Below are 17,001 nucleotides of genomic sequence, written 5' to 3'. Positions count from 1 at the left end.
GAGTGGACCTCGACCCCTTTTACCGGAGATTCGACTTCCTCCTTCCGTTGGAATCGAACTCCGGCCGTGAGCAGAGCTTCGGCTGCGTTACCGCTGCTTACCACTCTGCGCCACGGAGGGTCTGTAATAGACTGTAAGGCCCAGTTTTCTGACAGGGATTGATTGCTCTCTTAACTAGCGACACACAACTGAGGAGTTTGGGGATGGGTCATCAGTTGTTGTTTTGGGGCCATCTGTTCATTGTTATTTTTAACAGGTAAAAAAATAGTTAACACTATCAGATAAATAAATATTGTTCATATTAATTGGACTCCTGTGACTGCTGATTTGCCTCTCCTCCTCCATAATCAGGAAGTGTGTGTGTACCACCCCATGTGAGAGGCCCAAAGGTTCAGTTTGACAAGAAGGGCACCACCATATGAATGGGATGGGGACATTTTTCCTGCTCCATGTTTCAGATGTGTGATTATTCTTCAGAAATGCCTGTGTATCTGGCTATTAGAACATATAAAAACCTAACCCCAACAAATGCATTGCTGTTTGTAGTGTTACCATTAAATGTATCCAGATGTAGACCTTTAACCCATATCTTCTCTAACTGCCACAACATTGACATGGCCAGCCTAGGCAGGCTCTGTCATTAGGCAGAGGGAGGTGGCTGCCTCAGACAGCAGATTTTGAGTGTCTAGAAAGGTTAGCAAATACTGTAGTTTAATATATTATTATTCCATTTTTGCTGCCTGGGAGGGAAAGAGAATTGTGGTATTTTGTGCCTTTGGTGCCAAAATAATTTGATCACCCTTAGGTATTATGTACCATGACAGGAGGGCAGCAAAATGTCTTGTGCCATCACTGGTGAGCTATTGGTTAGTCCTCTTCAAGTAATTGGTGGGCGGACCACAGGAAAAGTGCTGATACAGCCCAAGTTGCTTTCTTCTTACATGCATAGAGGAAAGAGAGTTAAGTGCCATCATGTCAACTTAACAGGAAGAACTGTAGCAGGAGCTGCCCTGTCCTCCTGGCCCAGACATTTTCACCAGTTCTGTTGCTGGATCTAATCTGGATGAGGAAGATTGCTTCTTGGGGTGGGAGGGAATGCTCTTTATCAAGGGCAAGATACCCAGAATCACCACTGATATTGGCGAGTGGTTGCTGCGTTTAACTGGTTTATTATTATTTATTATTATAAGAAATGAAACTTTAAGAACTTATGCTTGAGCTGGCTTTTCCCTCCTCCCTTCCATTCCTCTTTCCTTGTGTGCCATGACTCATTAAGACAATTCCTGCCCACAGGCTTACAATCTTAATACTGATTGTTGTATGCTGCACTGCCTTTTTGGCGAAAGGGTGGGATATAAATACTGTAAATAAATAAGCGAAAAGCATGAGTTAGGATAACTTTTCCCACCCTTTGGGCCCCCAAATGTTATGGACTACAGTTCTCATAATTCCTGACTGTTGGCCATGCTGGCCAGAGCTGATGGGAGTTGTAATCTACCAACATCTGGGAACCCAAAGGCTGGGAAAGGCTGAGTTAGAATATTTGCCACAAAGAGCCATTGTTTATTTTTATAATTGTTGTATTTGTGGGGAAGGGTTTTTCTTGGTATATTGAAAAATACTTTAATAAAAACTACTACACATCTAATAACATGAGTTAAGCCTGCCTAAAGAGGCACAGTGATGTTTCTAGAGACGCACATTCCTCATTGACCCACTCATTGTTTTCAGATACACGGAGGACCATGAGATGTGGCCTACTATCCACCACTTTGCATCCCCTTCAGTCAGTTCAAGTCAGCCAATTGTGCTCAATATGCATACTTGATGATGTTAGTATTGGGCCATTCATATGTGCCCTTTTTACATATTGTGTGTATGGATGTAGAAATGGTCATTCTTAGTTTGTCTTGGACATTGTAATAGACACAGGGGAAGAGCATGCCTTCAGGGAACATGGGGCCCAATGACCATAATGTTAAATAAATTTTAGGACTGAAAGCAGCAGATCCCATAGCAATAGTATTGATGAATGAGAACTGTTGAGCTGCTTAACAGTGCAATCCTATACGTGACTATTCAGAGGTAAGATTCATTGAGTTCAGTGGGATGTATTCCCAGGTAAGTGAGTATAGGATTGCAGACTTGGTGTTGATTTCCAGGAAACCACTTTATATCGAGTCTTATACCCACTTACTTGAGAGCAAGCCTGTTGAATTCAATGTGACTTACTTCTGAGTAGACATCTGAGTATCTATGTGTGGGATTGCAGTGTCAGTTTCTCTCTTACCTGTTCACTTCTTCACAATCAAAATCTCTCACAGGCCTGTTTTTATTTTAGTTTAAAAATTTAATATGATAAAAACAGGCCTGCAAGAGATTTTAATTTAAAATTGATTCTGAATTCAGAGAACTGACAGTTTGTGTAGATCCACTTAGTCATTATTTAAATAATAAGCCCCTTGAAAAAAATTGTAAAATGCATTTGGAAATAAAATTCTAACACCTCTTTTCCTTTTTAGGTTTTGAAACTTGAACATGTCCAAAAAACACAGAAAGAAATCTAGCAAAGAGGATGACACTTCAGACAACAAGGTAGGAAGGTATTGATGTGAATGTAGAGAATGGTACTGTAAACAGGTTTGCAGACACATAATGGCCTAGCTTGCACATCATGGTAAGGCCAAGTATTGGCTTTGCTCCACCCTGTGCTTTTTAGCTCAGTGTGGAACGGCAGCTAAGCTAAGGTTTGGCTTAGTGTGTCATCCAAACCTGGGATTGTTGTTACGTTCTCTCGTGCTTAACCATGATCTGTAGCTAAAATGTGCATGACTGCATATGTGTGTGTGAGAGATAGACAGAGACAGAGAGAGGAAACAATGTATATCCTGGCATAACTCCCCCTTTCTGGCCTTGATTCTTGTCCACACTGTGTGCCTTCAGGAGCTGGCTGGTGAAAAAAGACATGTAGGAGGACGTATGTCTCCTTGATGAGGAGTCTTCATACTTGAATCATATTTGATGATTCAGTATGTGTCTGTATGTGATGTTTAAAAAGCAATGTCCTTACTTTTTAAGGGGGGGAAGATCTTGCTTGGAAATGTAACATGCCTTCTCCACTTCTGGATCAGAAAGTTCTATCTAAAATGGGAAGGCTGTCACAATACCTCCAGAGCAAATATCTGTCCTGAATTTGAGGAAAGCTGAGCTATGGAACTCTTTGTCAGAAGGAAAACAGTGTGGAAAAGAATTTAGCAATTTCCAAAGAGGAATTCGTTATCAGTAAAAAATGATGTCTGCACTTGCCAGCTAATTGTGCCAAACCCTGCCTCCATCTGTCACCATTTTGTAAGCCCTGCCCCATCATTTTGTGACTGGTGGACCTCAAGTGAGCCCTGGGGTTAGAAAGTTTGAGAACCCCATACTAGGATACAGATTATAATGCCTTTAGCTGAAGCTGTAGAGTACAATGCCTTTAGCTGTATCCAAAGCTCTTGATTATCTGGCATCCCCTGTGGGTGGGAGGGCTCTGGCATCCCCTGTGGGTGGGGTGAGGGTCGGGGGGTGGTTCTGACAACCCCTGTGGGTGGGTGGGGTCAGAGGGGAGGGTTTAGCGCCCCTGTGGGTAGATGGAGTTGTGGTTGCGGAAGCGACTGTGGCAACCCCATGGGTGGGGAGGTCAGGGGTTGCTCTGGCAACCCATGGGGGGAGGGGGTAGCTTTGGCAACCTGCTGGGGGATGGGGAAGCTGTGGTGATGGTAGGCAGGGTTGGTGAGTGGAGCAAGCAGGGATAGCAGCCCCTAAGAGATATATATCTATGGGCTCCTACTGGGAGGAAGGGTGGGATATAAATTTAGTAAATTAATTAAATAAATAAATCTTACATAGCTTACTCTCATCTGTTACTACAGAAAGTTGTGAATGCTGTGTAGTTATTATTAGATACTGGTCTTATATTTAGACCAGCCAAGGGATTTTGCTCAGGACAAAATTTATGAGGTTATCTTGTGGTTTGTGTTCTTTAAAAGGAAGTTTTACCCAGTATCTGATTAATTGATGATTCATATCCAGCATCATAGGCTTAGGTTTATTAGCCTTCCCTGAAGATAGCCACATAGGAGAGCATCCCTCATTGGTTGCTTGGCTGATTTGAAGGGCTCTGTATTTTAAATTTCTATGAGTTAGCTGTATTATTTTATTGCTGCCTTGATCTTCATAGAATAAAATTCTTGTAATCATAATACTGTGACTAACAGTGGCTTTCTATTTCATTTTGTGTGTTAGCTTTCTTATTCCAAGTCTTCCAGTGATAAAAGTTCACACCAGTTGTCTAGCTTTTCTTCCTCACGGAGGAGTAAAAAGGTGAGCTGTGTGCTCTGTTACTAAGAATGGGAAGAAAACCATATAATAACACATAAGTAGAGTGGTATATTAGAGAATTATGTCTGGTTTTTGACTACATTTATGTGCACTAGTTACTTTCAGATTAGTTTAAATTATGCTCGATTTAAGTAATTTAATTGTTCTCTGACCACAGCCTCTGTTCACTTGTATTTATCATATTAAATATAAGATGAGTAGATGTATACTGTTGTATCCCACCTACTGCCACCCACTGTCAGGCCCCTTCCGGTGGTCACCGCCTTGTCACGGTCCCACCTCAGGGTCCTGCTCTCAAAATGGTTCTCTCACCGGCTCTAGCAAAGGTCTCTCAAGATCCCCCTGCTAGGCAGCACCACCAGACACTCTCTGTAAACAATATTGCCTTGAGACTGTGCAGTCATCTCCTCCTGGCTTATTGCTACGTTGTGTCTGGGTGCACTTACAGGCCTCAAGCCCCCTGTATCTTTGTGCCTGTAAAGATTACAGCCCTGGGTTGCTCTGGATACCTGATGATGTTACACTATCTCTTCACCGCTGCCACCATTGATACTGTTTCCCAACCTTGGTATATGCCCTGCCCACCCTTCTGGTCTGTGTAAACCCAGCCAAGGATCAGGCATTTTGGTAAACCAAGAAATATTTATTTATATACACAGGGAATAACAAGATTACTTAAAGGTTCAGTCAAAAAGCGTGTGGTTTCATAAGATGTGTTACTCTTTATGTTTCTTAGTCATCAGTAACCTGCCTCACTACCCGCCTAATCCACTCCACCCAACAACCCTCTCAAAGCCTCACAAAAACCCAACCAACCGAACCAACAGAACTGTCATCCTCTCATTTATACCTTGAGACACTCAAACGCTCAGCCAATCATAATACAACACTCATCAACATTCCAACGCATGTACTCCCCCCCCTGATCACTCAGTCTGCTTACCACATATACTCTAATAAACCCGCACTTACCATATTTACAGTATTGTATATACACAGGGACATCACATATTCTCCAATAGGTTAATATATTTTTTTACTCCAAATTTTGTAATTGTTGTCTGAATTATTAAACCACAATGAAAATACTGGTACAAATCTGGACCTTGGAAGCAATGCTGGTTCATTCAGGGAATGCTCATGAAGTGTAGTTGATGGTGTATAAAATAAGTTTTATGAAAGATTGGGGCTGCTTTGTATTTAATGGGAGGCTAATAATCATGCAGATCAATTTTTTTTAATTCTTTCAGAATCATGAAAAGGCAGAAATTAGGACTCATGCAAGAGAGCAACCAACAAGTAAAGGGTAAATTGTTATTTGCAATGAAAGCCATTCACTTAAATGTGTAATGCTTATTCTAACCAAATGATTGCTTGCTCTTAAGGATTCACAGTGCAATCCTATACATATCTTCTCAGAAGTAAGCCCAATTGAGTTCAATGGGACTTGCTCCCCGGTAAGTTTGCGTTGAATTGCAGGTTCAGGAACATAAATGATCTATACTGGGGAAAAACACTGAGGGATAATTGTTCATTAATTTAAGGTCAGTAAGTTAAAAATTGGAGCATATTGTTTGACTTTTCCACAATTAAATTTACACGCTGTAGCAGCTAAAGAGGGCTTCAAAAAGAGAGAAAACAGCTTAACTTCAAATTTAAATATTATTTTAAAAGCTGTCACTCAGTTTATAGAAAAAAACCCTTCTATTTGCATACTAGATTTTTAGGTTTAAGTTTTGATTTCTGAAACAGAATCCTACCATTTTCAATCAGCTGTTACTCTTTCACCATGATTTAAATGTTCAACAAGGTTAATGCTGAAAGAACTGAGATATAACTGTCTGACTCATAATCCCAACAGAATTTAAATGCCTGCATGGACGAAACGTCCATGTTTCTTACACATAGAATGTAAGGTGCAATAGCCTTGTTGCTCTTGGTGGGCAACTTCTTCAATAATGCATTTGTGTAACTATAGATGAAAGTGACAATTTCCATATGGCTGTAGGAGTTGCAGGTGCAAATCCAAGATATCAGTCAAACCTATGACATGGCTACGTAAAAGGAAATGAGCAGTTAATGTGCATAATAATAATGTGCCATTGTGCACATTGACCAGGCCTTTTGGGGATTACGCATAATGGCCAGAGAACGTACAGAATTCAGGTGATATATGCACATTTCCAGGGCCTGTCAGCAATTATGTATATTGACCTGGAAATGTGCACAGTTCCCTCTTCATGGAAGGCCTGGTGAATGTTATAATGGCTGGTTATGTACCTTAACCACTGTAGCTTCCAATTGCTGTAGCTTGGAAGAATTTGGTAACATGCCTATGAGCATATGGTGAGGGATGGCAACACCAATCAGCCTAAATAACAAAAAAGACGTGCTGTGCTGATCTTGTTTTAGCAGGGAAGAAGCAACAATATTAAGATAGCTGCTATAGTTCAGGTAATAACTTTAAATATGTTTGATTTACTTTAATATTTTAGTGAAGTTACCTATGCTAAATTATTTTCTTTTCTTTCTGTGAATATGTGAAGTACAGCAACACTTTGCATAATTTACACTAAAAAAACCCTCCAAAAACAATTGTGGAATAATGGCACTGACTATTCTACAGAAAACTCTCCAGTGGACATGAGGATTGTCTCAGTTTGCACAAGAGGTGAAACATATTATAGCAAATTTCTAGCTGTGCTCTGTGTTTTTAATTTACATTGCCCACCCTTGCTTAAGTGGAGTGGTTTAAGCATAGCAGGCTGAACACATGCATCTTGGGCAGGCCCAGTTTGTTTTTTTCCAACAGCTGGATTCATTGCTGACATAGCATATTGTAATCAGTCTAGTCTATTGATTAGCTTTTAATCAAAGCTGCAGTTTCAGATTCAACTCTTTATGCACCCAAAATAGAATATAACCTTCAGTTTGAAACACTAAAGGCTGCCTTCACCATCATTTGACATTAGCCAATAAAAAGGTATTAAAAATAATAAAAATAAATTTGATATAGATTTCTAGGATGAGTAATGAATGAAAGATAATTTTCTAGGTTAGATTCTCTGTAGAAATAATAGTAACGCAGGTAAGAAGCAAAGTAAGAAGAACACCAATAAACATACAAAAAATGTAATTCTCCATCTTTGGAGATGCAGTTCTGATTGCAGGTGGTGCTACCCCTTACCAAATGCTCAGAGGCACATGTTACCAAATTCTTCCAAGCTACACAGGAAGTGGATTGGACTGTGAAAGACCAACCCAAATGGTGTTTGCATTTTGACCAATTTGTAGGGCAGTACAATATCTCAGAGAGGAGGCCAGGTCTCCTGCTCCCCTGGTGTGTTCATTATAGCTGCCCAATTTCCCTGCTTTTAAAAGTTTGATAGAAATGGCTATAGATATGTTCTTAAACTGCAATGGTTTTTTCCTATTAGTGAATTTCTCTGCTTTTTAATCCAGGAGGTAAGAAATCATATGCAAGTTTGCTGAGAATGGATTGATCACTTGCATGCTTATTGAGTTAAATGGGATTTAATCCCGTTCAATCATGCTTAGAATAGGTGAAACTGACCATGGGGGAGGGGAGGAGGAGGGAGGGGAAGGAGAAGGGGAGAGGAGGGGGCAGGGCAGCAGGCTGGAGTGGGAGGGCAGGAGGAGGGCAGGTTTGATCATTTGCATGCTTATTGAGTTCTGTGGGATTTACTCATGTGCAATCATGCTTAGGTAAAACTGACCACAGAGGAGGAGAAGAGGAGGAAGGGGGCTGGAGTAGGTGGGGAGGAAGGGGGGAGGAGGTTCAGGGGAGAATGAGGGAGGGGAGAGGGGGAGGGGAAGAGGAGAGGAAGAAGGAGGGAGAGGGGAAGGGGGAGGGTAAAGGAGGGAGGAGGAAGAGGGGAAAGGCAGGCACTCCCAAAATACTAAAATGTCCCAGGATTCCTTTGCAGAAGCCATAGAGTAAGAGTGCAACCTTATTCACTAACAAGCAAGTGGGAGAGGAGGGCAGGTTTGATCATTTGCATGCTTTTGAGTTCATTAGGATTTGCTCCTGTGCAGTCATACTTAGGATAGCTGAAACTGACCTGGGGGAGGGGCAGGGGCAGGGAGGGGGAGGAGGAGGGGAAGAGATTGAGGATAGAAACACACTCACTGTTCTGCCGGTTCCAGTATGCTTCCACGTATCTCTTCTGAAAACGGTCACACGATGCTAGTCAAATGCTGCACCTTTTTACTATAAAACCTAGTGGGATCAACTCAAGTGTGTTTTTTAAAATTCGGTTTGAAAGAAACTTCACAACTGATTGGCAGATTAACCCATTCCCCCTCCAGGTGCGGCTAATGGAAACGCTTTGATCTGGCGACTAGTGTGTTAACAGCCTGGGTAGGTAGGCACTGGGCAGAGGGAAAGCCCTTTCCAAAAGGAAAACATTGTTAACAGTATTGTTATTCCTCAGGGTTTCCCCCATCTTTTCATTTTACAGCAGACACATCTAGTTTCTCACCCAAATCAAAGCTGTCCCTGGCCACATCCACACAAGATATTTATTTCACTTTAAACAGTCATGGCCTCCCCCAAAGAATCCAAGAAGTGTATCTTGTGAAGGGTGCTGAGAGTTTCTAGGAGATGCCCTATTCCTCTCACAGAGATACAATCCCCAGTATTCTTTGGGAAGAGGAGCTGACTGTTAAACCCCTCTGGCCACTGGAGCTCTGTCAGGGAAATAGCAGTCTCCTAACAACTCTCAGCACCTTTTAAAAAATACACTTCCCAGAATTCTTTGGAGAAGCCAAGACTGTCTAAAGTGGAATAAATGTCTGGTATGGGTGTGGAGCCCCTGATTAGCCAAGCCAAGTAGCTGTGAGTCTGGCTTTTAGAACACTGACAGTTGGTTCTTACTGAGTATGCCTGCGCTATCATAGATTCCATTGTTAATTTTCTTAAATTAATGAAAAATCAGCCATGCATTTTTTAAACTTTTAAACTGCAGAAGATGAAGGTCAGAGTATGGGGCAAGGTCAGTAATAGGATTATAGGTACCTTGTGAACGTGGCTGAGTTTTAATTAATTTTCAACAAATTATGAGGTCACTGACAGAAAAAAGACCAACAGGGGTCTGGATTATTTTATTCTTGTTTTAGGCTTTGAACTCTGGATTCTCTCTTAGTATTTTGTGTATCATTATGAAAATGTAGAGGGTTGTTAAGCAAGTGTTTCTGAGTTCGGGGCTATATGTTTTGTAAGGTTTTGTTTTGAAATGAGCTTATGGAAAGCAGCAGAATGGCATGGGGGTATTTTCAATTTAACATGGTGGAATATGAAAAATCCATGGTGGCTATAGTATTCAGCCACTCTCATGGCTGTATAATTTACCTTTGGAAGTGGATGCCCATTCCTATCCAGAGCTGCTATTTGTTCTCAACTAGAGCTGGAGAAGGGACCAGCATCTGTGTTTGAACTGAGTAACGATAGGTTTAACCTTTTTAATTGTCTGTTGCATTTTCTAGTACACTTGTAATAATGTAGAATTTTCCTTCATCATTTTTCCATTGACCACAACTCTTAATTTGTTCCTTAAGAAACTGCAGTTCAGCTATAATCTCCACTGTCATTTTTCTTTGTAATAGTTTTCTCTTTGTGATGCTTCTGCAGGTCATGTGATAGTACGGGATACCCCCCCAAAAAAAGGAATCTGGATCTCAAAGATACCACTAAAGGTTTCCAAAAAGAGGTTTCCAAAGATATCCATCTTGTCTGTGGTACTTTAATGCCTATTGAAGAGCGTGGAAGGATCACTATGCATTTTAAAAATAAAGCTGAATGTGTGGGAAAGGCAAGTAGTGTGGATTCTGCAGCAGCCTTCCCTCGAAAGGGAGGCTCCATCACAAATATGTGCAGTGATCCTGATGTGAAAAGAAGGAAAATGAAATCACAAGATTTGAGAATTCTGAACAGCAAAGAGAAGAACAAAAAGAAGTCTGAAATGGAGCGCGCCAAACGAAAAGACATAATGGTGAAACGTGTGCTGGCGGAGTTCCAAGAAAGTTCACATCACAATTCAAAAAAGCGACATCCCATCTTTTCAGCCTTTAATTTATCAGGTCCTAAATTATCTCTTCAGCAAGCCTGTGTGCACCGTCTTCAAAGAGCCAAACATTCTTCATTAGAGCTGCCTAGCAAAAATGACAAAGAGATGAAATGTGTACCCTTGTATCACTTGACTGAATATAAAAAGAAAGAACAATTGTATACTGATTCCACCAAGAATATTGGTAATAAAAGGACCCAAGGAAATAGACTTGAGCCTGTAGCCCTTCAGATGCGTCAGGTAAAGTTAACATTTTACTAGGAAAAGTGGGATGGTAATTTTGCTTCGTGGAGCAGTAATAGTGGTGGTTTTTATAATTCTCCCAGCTTAGTTATGCAGGAACAGTAGCAAATAGACTAATTAAGCGGTTGAGTTATTGTTGCACTGGGCTGGTTCTGATGCAACCTGAACCATAGTTTATCATTACAAGAGTGAGCCACTTGGGCTCGCATCTCCTTCTCTTTCAGTGCAGCTATTCAGATGCTTTTTGCTCTGTTTTTTTATTAACCGCAGCTTGTTATGTCATCCAAATGTGAGCAAACTATGGCCAATCAAACCACAACTTATGAAGTCTTGTTTTTACTAACTATAATTAAGATTAGCCACAGTTTAGGGTTTGGACAGAACACTAAACTGTGATTAAACTTAAGGTCAAGCAAATGTTTCTGCTCTCCTTGATTTCATCTGAACACAACCATTGCCATCAGCGTATGTGGTGTGTTTCATCACTTCATGAAGAAAAAAGACAGGGCCCTAACCTGAAGGGTCTTATACCCTAAACGTCTTCAATTTTACAGTGTTGAAGATAATAGTATCAAAGTATGTTTGAGCATATTGCATGCACTTGTGCATTGTTACAGTTGGGGATAAGAATTAAGTAGTTAGGCCTGAAGCTTCACAGAAAAGGGGCATTTGAGGAAATAGACTGATGGCACCATATTCATGTGTGGGGAAAGAGTTCCAGGCAGAAGGGGCAGCAAGAGAGAATGGACCAAAATTGTCATTTAGTTTAAAACATGAAGAGAAACAAATCCACAATTCTTCTTTGTGGTCTCTGTGCTGTCACCTGCATGAAATCTGCACTTTCGCAGAGTAGCATTCTGGAAATTTCGAGAGCTTAGCAGTGCCTGCAGCCCCTACCTGTGAGCAAGGAAATCCCATGACATTGCATGGATCAGGGGCAGGGCTTAGTGACCACTGGTTGAATAGCAGCATAAGGGAACTTTTTAATGCTTCAAATGTTCTCTCATATCTATTCCTTGAAAGATGTTTTACCTCAGATTTTGTGTGATCCATCCCTACATTAATTTTTTTCTTCAAAAAAGATAAGAAGAGAAAGTAGAAGGGGGCTACAGGTGGACTGAGCCTGTGATGTCACTGATGAGTATTCCATATAAGAATTTTTTAGCTCAGTTTTTAACTGCATTCTCTGCTGTCACTGTGCCCACACAGTTTGGGTAGTCTCAACCAGACATGCTGAAATCAGGCCTCAGGGTGCATTCCTCTCATCATCTCCTGGTGGCACCTTCATTGAACTGATGCCTCTGTATGCCAAGTCCAATCCCAGTGCTATAGCCTCCACAGATGTGGCCCCAGAGTGTCCATTGTGTGACCCAGGCATGACTGTAAATTTGATTGGGTATGGTTGTGTACCATCAGCTGTATTTTGTGCCACCTGCCTCTGTTGCCACACTGGACTTGATTATTGTTTGTTGACAGTCTGGCCCAGAGTCCTGCCAGTCTCAGTTTCAGCCTGCAGACCATCCAGCTGTGATGATCCAGCTGTCAGGTTTGCAAATGATCAAATTCTTGTGATTGTTCCAATGGAAACTAATGCCATAAAACCAAGGAAGCATGAGGCTGATACCAACACTGTTTGTAATCTCCATAGCTGCATGAGTTCATAACGCATTATAGCAATCCAGCTGGAAAGTTACCAGAACTTGAATCACCACGACTGGCCTATCCAACAATGGTCACAGCTAGAAAACTGGTGATAGTTGGTAAAATACATTCTGACAATGCTGGATCAAGCAGTTGTACCTCCAAGTAGGGTACCTGTTTTTTAAGGGTTCGCCCTGTATTCATGCTTCTTCAAAGTCCACAGCACCTTTGATAATAGCCAACCTCCATTTGGGACATTTATGGGCCAAGACTTCCCAGTTGTTGATGTTCATGTTACATTTTTTTAGATTCGCTTTAAGAGCATCTTTAAACCTCTTTTGCTGTCCACCGATGTTCCATTTTCTATCCTTAAGTTGGGAGTAAAGTAGCTGCTTTGGAAGACGGTGATTAGGCATTTGAACAACATGGCCGGTCCAGCAAAGTTGATGTTGAAGGATCATTGTTTCAACACTGGTAGTCTTTGCTTCTTCCACAATGCTAACATTAGTCCGTCTGTCTTCCCAAGTAATTTGCAGAATATTCCGGAGGCAGCGTTGGTGGAATTTTTCAAGAAGTTGGGAGTGGCGTTTATAAACGGTCCATGTTTCACAGGCATACAGTAAGGTCGGTAGTACAATGGCTTTGTAAATAAACATTTTGGTCTCCCTGCAAATATCCTAATCCTCGAACATTCTACGCTTCATTTGGGAGAATGCGGCACTCGAAGAGCTCAGATGATGTTGAATTTCAGCATCGATGTCAGCTTTTACAGAGAGATGGCTGCTGAGATAGGGGAAGTGATCAATGTTCTCCAGTGTCACACCATTAAGCTGGATTGATGGTGCTACAGAGGGACTAGTTTGCATCTATTGATGAAGCACTTTGGTTTTTTAAATATTAAGTGAGAGCCCAAGCTTTCCATATGCTTCTGCAAAGACATTTAGGATAGTTTGAAGATCTTTCTCTAAATGTGCAGAGACTACATTATCATCGGCATATTGAAGTTCTACGACAGAGGTTGACATTACCTTACTTTTTGCTTTCAGCCTACTGAGATTAAAAAGCTTTGCATCTGTTCAATATACGATGTCCACACCAGTAGGAAGTTTCCCCCCAATAAGGTGTAGAATCATAGCAATGAGATAGCAAATAAGATAGGAGCAATGACACATCCCTGTTTTACGCCTGAAACGACTCTGAATGGATTGCTCTGAAAGCCATTGTTGTCCAAAATTGTTGCTGTTGTGTTGTCATGGAGGAGTCACAAAATATTCACAAAGTGATTAGGGCATCTGGTTTTCAGAAGGATGGTCCAGAGAACGGTTCGATTCACAGTGTCAAAGGCCTTAGACAGATCAATAAACGCCATATATAAAGGTCAGTTCTGCTCCCGGCATTTTTCTTTTTTTTTTTTTAATAATTTTTATTCAAATTTTTCAAAGGCTCCCGGCATTTTTCTTGAAGCTGTCGTGCAGTGAAGATCATGTCCACTGTCCCCATGGAAGGGCGGAAACTATTTTGAGATTTGGGGAGGACACCCTCTGAGATCAGCAGGAGGCAATTTGTGAGGATCCTTGCAAGGATTTTACTTGCAGTAGCAAGAAAAAAGATACCTCGATAGTTCCCGCAATCTGTTCTATCACTCTTCTTAAAAAGGGTGATAATTATGGCGTCCCTAAAGTCTTCCGGGATCTTCTCCCTCATCCAGATTTTTTTGATGAGCTTATGAAGTTGTGTAAATTCAGGCCCACCTTCTTTAAAGACTTCAGCAGGAATCCCATCAGGTCCACTAGTTTTATTGTTCTTCATTTCATTGATGGCTTTACTGACATCATCCAAATTAGGGGATACTGCAAGCTCGTCTCTAGTTTGTTCTTGTGGAATTTGTGAGAAGACCTCATCAGCCATGATAGAGTTACAATTAAGGAGGTTGTGGTAATGCTCTTTCCAGCGCAGTGCAATAGACTCTTTATCCTTAAGAAGTTTGCTACCATCCATTGAACATAAGGGATTTATACCGTAATTGGTTTGTCCATAGATGGCCTTTGTGGCATTAAAAAAGCCCCATGCATTGTGAGCATCTGCAAAGTGCTGCATTTCTTGAACTTTCTTTATCCACCAGGCTTTCTTAAGTTCTCTAGTTCTTCTTTGGACCTCAGCCTTTGCAGTGGCATAGATTTTTTTCTTAGCAGCACAGTTAATGTCTCTCTGCCATATCTGGAAGGCTTTCTTTTTCTTGTCGATGATATGTTCAATCTCACTATCATTCTCATCAAACCAATCCTGATGTTTCTTCGTTTGGTATCCAATAGTTTGTTCACATGCTGCAATAATGGATGTCTTCAGTTTAATCCAGTGTTCCTCAACATTTTTAGGGAGTTCCGTTGGTAGACATTTCTTGAGAGTCTCATGAAATTTTGTTCAGCATTTTCTGTGTTCTCTAGAAACTGTGTGTGTTTGTCCATGCACGTGTGTATGTGTATTTGTGTACATATACATGTGCATACACAGACATACACCAGAAGCCCCTTTAAGCGTATGGCTTTCTTGCACTTTATTTCACTTCTCCTCCTCTCTTGAAATTGCATCTCCCACTAAAATTCCAACCCTGCAAATTGTAAGTACTCAGAACATTTTTCTTTAGCACAACACTTTTGATATGACACAAATATTTGTAGTGATTTTTTTTTTTACAGAGCTCTGATGCCTCATGTCACTTTTCTTCTGGTGAAGCTATTCAAAGTACTGATGAAGACCAAAAGGTTAGTGGTTCTATATTTTATTTATTTATTTATTTATTTATTGTACTTATATACCGCCCCATAGCCGAAGCTCTCTGGGCGGTTTACAGTAACTACAAGCATTAAAACAAATATACAAATTTAAAACGCATCTTTTAAAAACAATTTAAAACACAATTAAAAAATTTAAAACAATTTAAAACACATGCTAAAATGCCTGGGAGAAGAGGAAAGTCTTTACCTGGCGCCGAAAGGATAACAGTGTTGGCGCCAGGCGCACCTCGTCAAACAAATCATTCCATAATTTGGGGGCCACCACTGAGAAGGCCCTCTCCCTTGTTGCCATCCTCCCAGCTTCCCTCGGAGTAGGCACCTGGAGGAGGGCCTTTGATCATGAACGTAGTATACGGGTCGGTTCGTGTCGGAAGAGGCGTTCCATCAGGTATTGTGGTCCCAAGCCATGTAAGGCTTTATAGGTCAAAACCAGCACCTTGAATCGAGCTCAGAAACATACAGGCAGCTAATGCAAGCGGTCCAGAATTGGTTTTATATGTTCGGACTGTCTGGTCCCTGTTACCAATCTGGCTGCTGCATTTTGCACAAGCTGCAGTTTCCAAACTGTCTTCAAAGGCAGCCCCATGTAGAGCGCATTGCAGTAATCTAATTTGCAGGTTACCAGAGCATGGACAACTGAAGCCAGATTATCCCTGTCCAGATAGGGACGTAGTTGGGCCACCAACCAAAGTTGGTAGAAGGGACTCCGTGCCACCGAGTCTACCTGAGCCTCAAGTGACAGAGATGGTTCTAGGAGAACCCCCAAGCTACAAACCTGCTCCTTCAGGGGGAGTGCAACCCCATCCAGGACAGGTTGGACATCCACCATCCGGTCAGAAGAACCACCCACTAGCAGCATCTCAGTCTTGTCTGGATTGAGCCTCAGTTTATTAGCCCTCATCCAGTCCATTGTCGCAGCCAGGCACCGGTTCATTAGGCACTATAACTTCATTATCAGGTACAGATCAGCATCCCCTAACTGCAGTGCTTGAATCACACTTGCCACATCTTGGCTTTTCCATTCCTAATCGTTCTGTAAGTTATTGAGAGGCATAAGGAGGCTCATCCTGTATACCAGAAATGGAGAACCCTTTTCAGCCAGAGGCTCACATTCCCTTCTGGGTGGCCTTCCAGGGACTAAATGCCAGTGGTGGGCAAAGCCAGAGGCAAAAGCAGGTGGAACCACAAATAGGATTTTGTCTTTGTACAGTAGTCTAGTTTCTATAGACACTTATACATCCATCTATATTCTCCGTCAAGGATACTATCAGAGTTCAAGGACAGATTCCAGGCAGGCAGGGAGCAAAGCAGGGCTGGTGAGGGAAGTGGTCTGAAGAGAAAAGCTGTGGCTGGAGAAACCTGTGCACAAGAAGGGATGTCCCAATGGTGAGACAGAGTAGCATAGAGGGCTACATTTGGGCCTCAGGTTTTCCATCCCTGATGTATACTGATAGCATTCTCCAAGTGTGGATCCTTATGTAGCCAAAATAGCACCATCCATGCACAACAATGCAGGCTTGGGCCATGGTACATAAGGGAGGGAAACAGCTCAGTGGCCATGGAATGTGTAAGAGGACATGGCTGACTGGCTTGAACCCTGGATAGAGAAGAGAAGGAGCAGCAGAGCCAGGAGGTCTGGGAGTGGGGTGTGATCCTTGGCTGATGCCCATTAATGTGAACTAGTACCAGCCTTGATTTCACCTTTATGTTGCTATTTTCATAGATGCAGATTGTAGAAGAATTGCATGCTGCTCGCATTGACAAAAAGATGGCTTTGCCTGTGGTTCAGACCTGTGGAGAGCTGACCAGCATGGAGATAGATCTTCCAGATGATGAATCAAATATGTCTGCTAGTA

General features: G+C 41.7%; 1 protein-coding gene across 5 annotated transcripts in view; it reads left to right on the top strand.

The window, feature by feature from the left end:
• The window catches only part of SWT1 (SWT1 RNA endoribonuclease homolog), a 73,120-nt gene that overhangs the window by 12,900 nt on the left and 43,219 nt on the right, over window positions 1-17,001 (top strand). For 4 of the 5 annotated variants that reach the window (XM_061634039.1, XM_061634036.1, XM_061634038.1 and 1 more), the window contains exons 2-7: window positions 2,523-2,595; window positions 4,285-4,362; window positions 5,631-5,686; window positions 10,031-10,706; window positions 15,047-15,112; window positions 16,869-16,998. In XM_061634039.1, coding sequence (XP_061490023.1) covers window positions 2,539-2,595; window positions 4,285-4,362; window positions 5,631-5,686; window positions 10,031-10,706; window positions 15,047-15,112; window positions 16,869-16,998 — 1,063 coding nt within the window. In that variant the 5' untranslated portion in view covers window positions 2,523-2,538. Of the gene's footprint in view, window positions 1-1,742; window positions 1,833-2,522; window positions 2,596-4,284; window positions 4,363-5,630; window positions 5,687-10,030; window positions 10,707-15,046; window positions 15,113-16,868; window positions 16,999-17,001 lie in introns of those variants that run through there. The other variant, XM_061634037.1, reaches the window with a different exon arrangement.

This window comes from Rhineura floridana, chromosome 6, assembly GCF_030035675.1.
Source record: "Rhineura floridana isolate rRhiFlo1 chromosome 6, rRhiFlo1.hap2, whole genome shotgun sequence".
In the NCBI taxonomy this organism is placed as follows: domain Eukaryota; kingdom Metazoa; phylum Chordata; class Lepidosauria; order Squamata; family Rhineuridae; genus Rhineura; species Rhineura floridana.
Note: the sequence above shows the minus strand (reverse complement) of the source record. Positions and strands in the feature narration are given on the sequence as shown.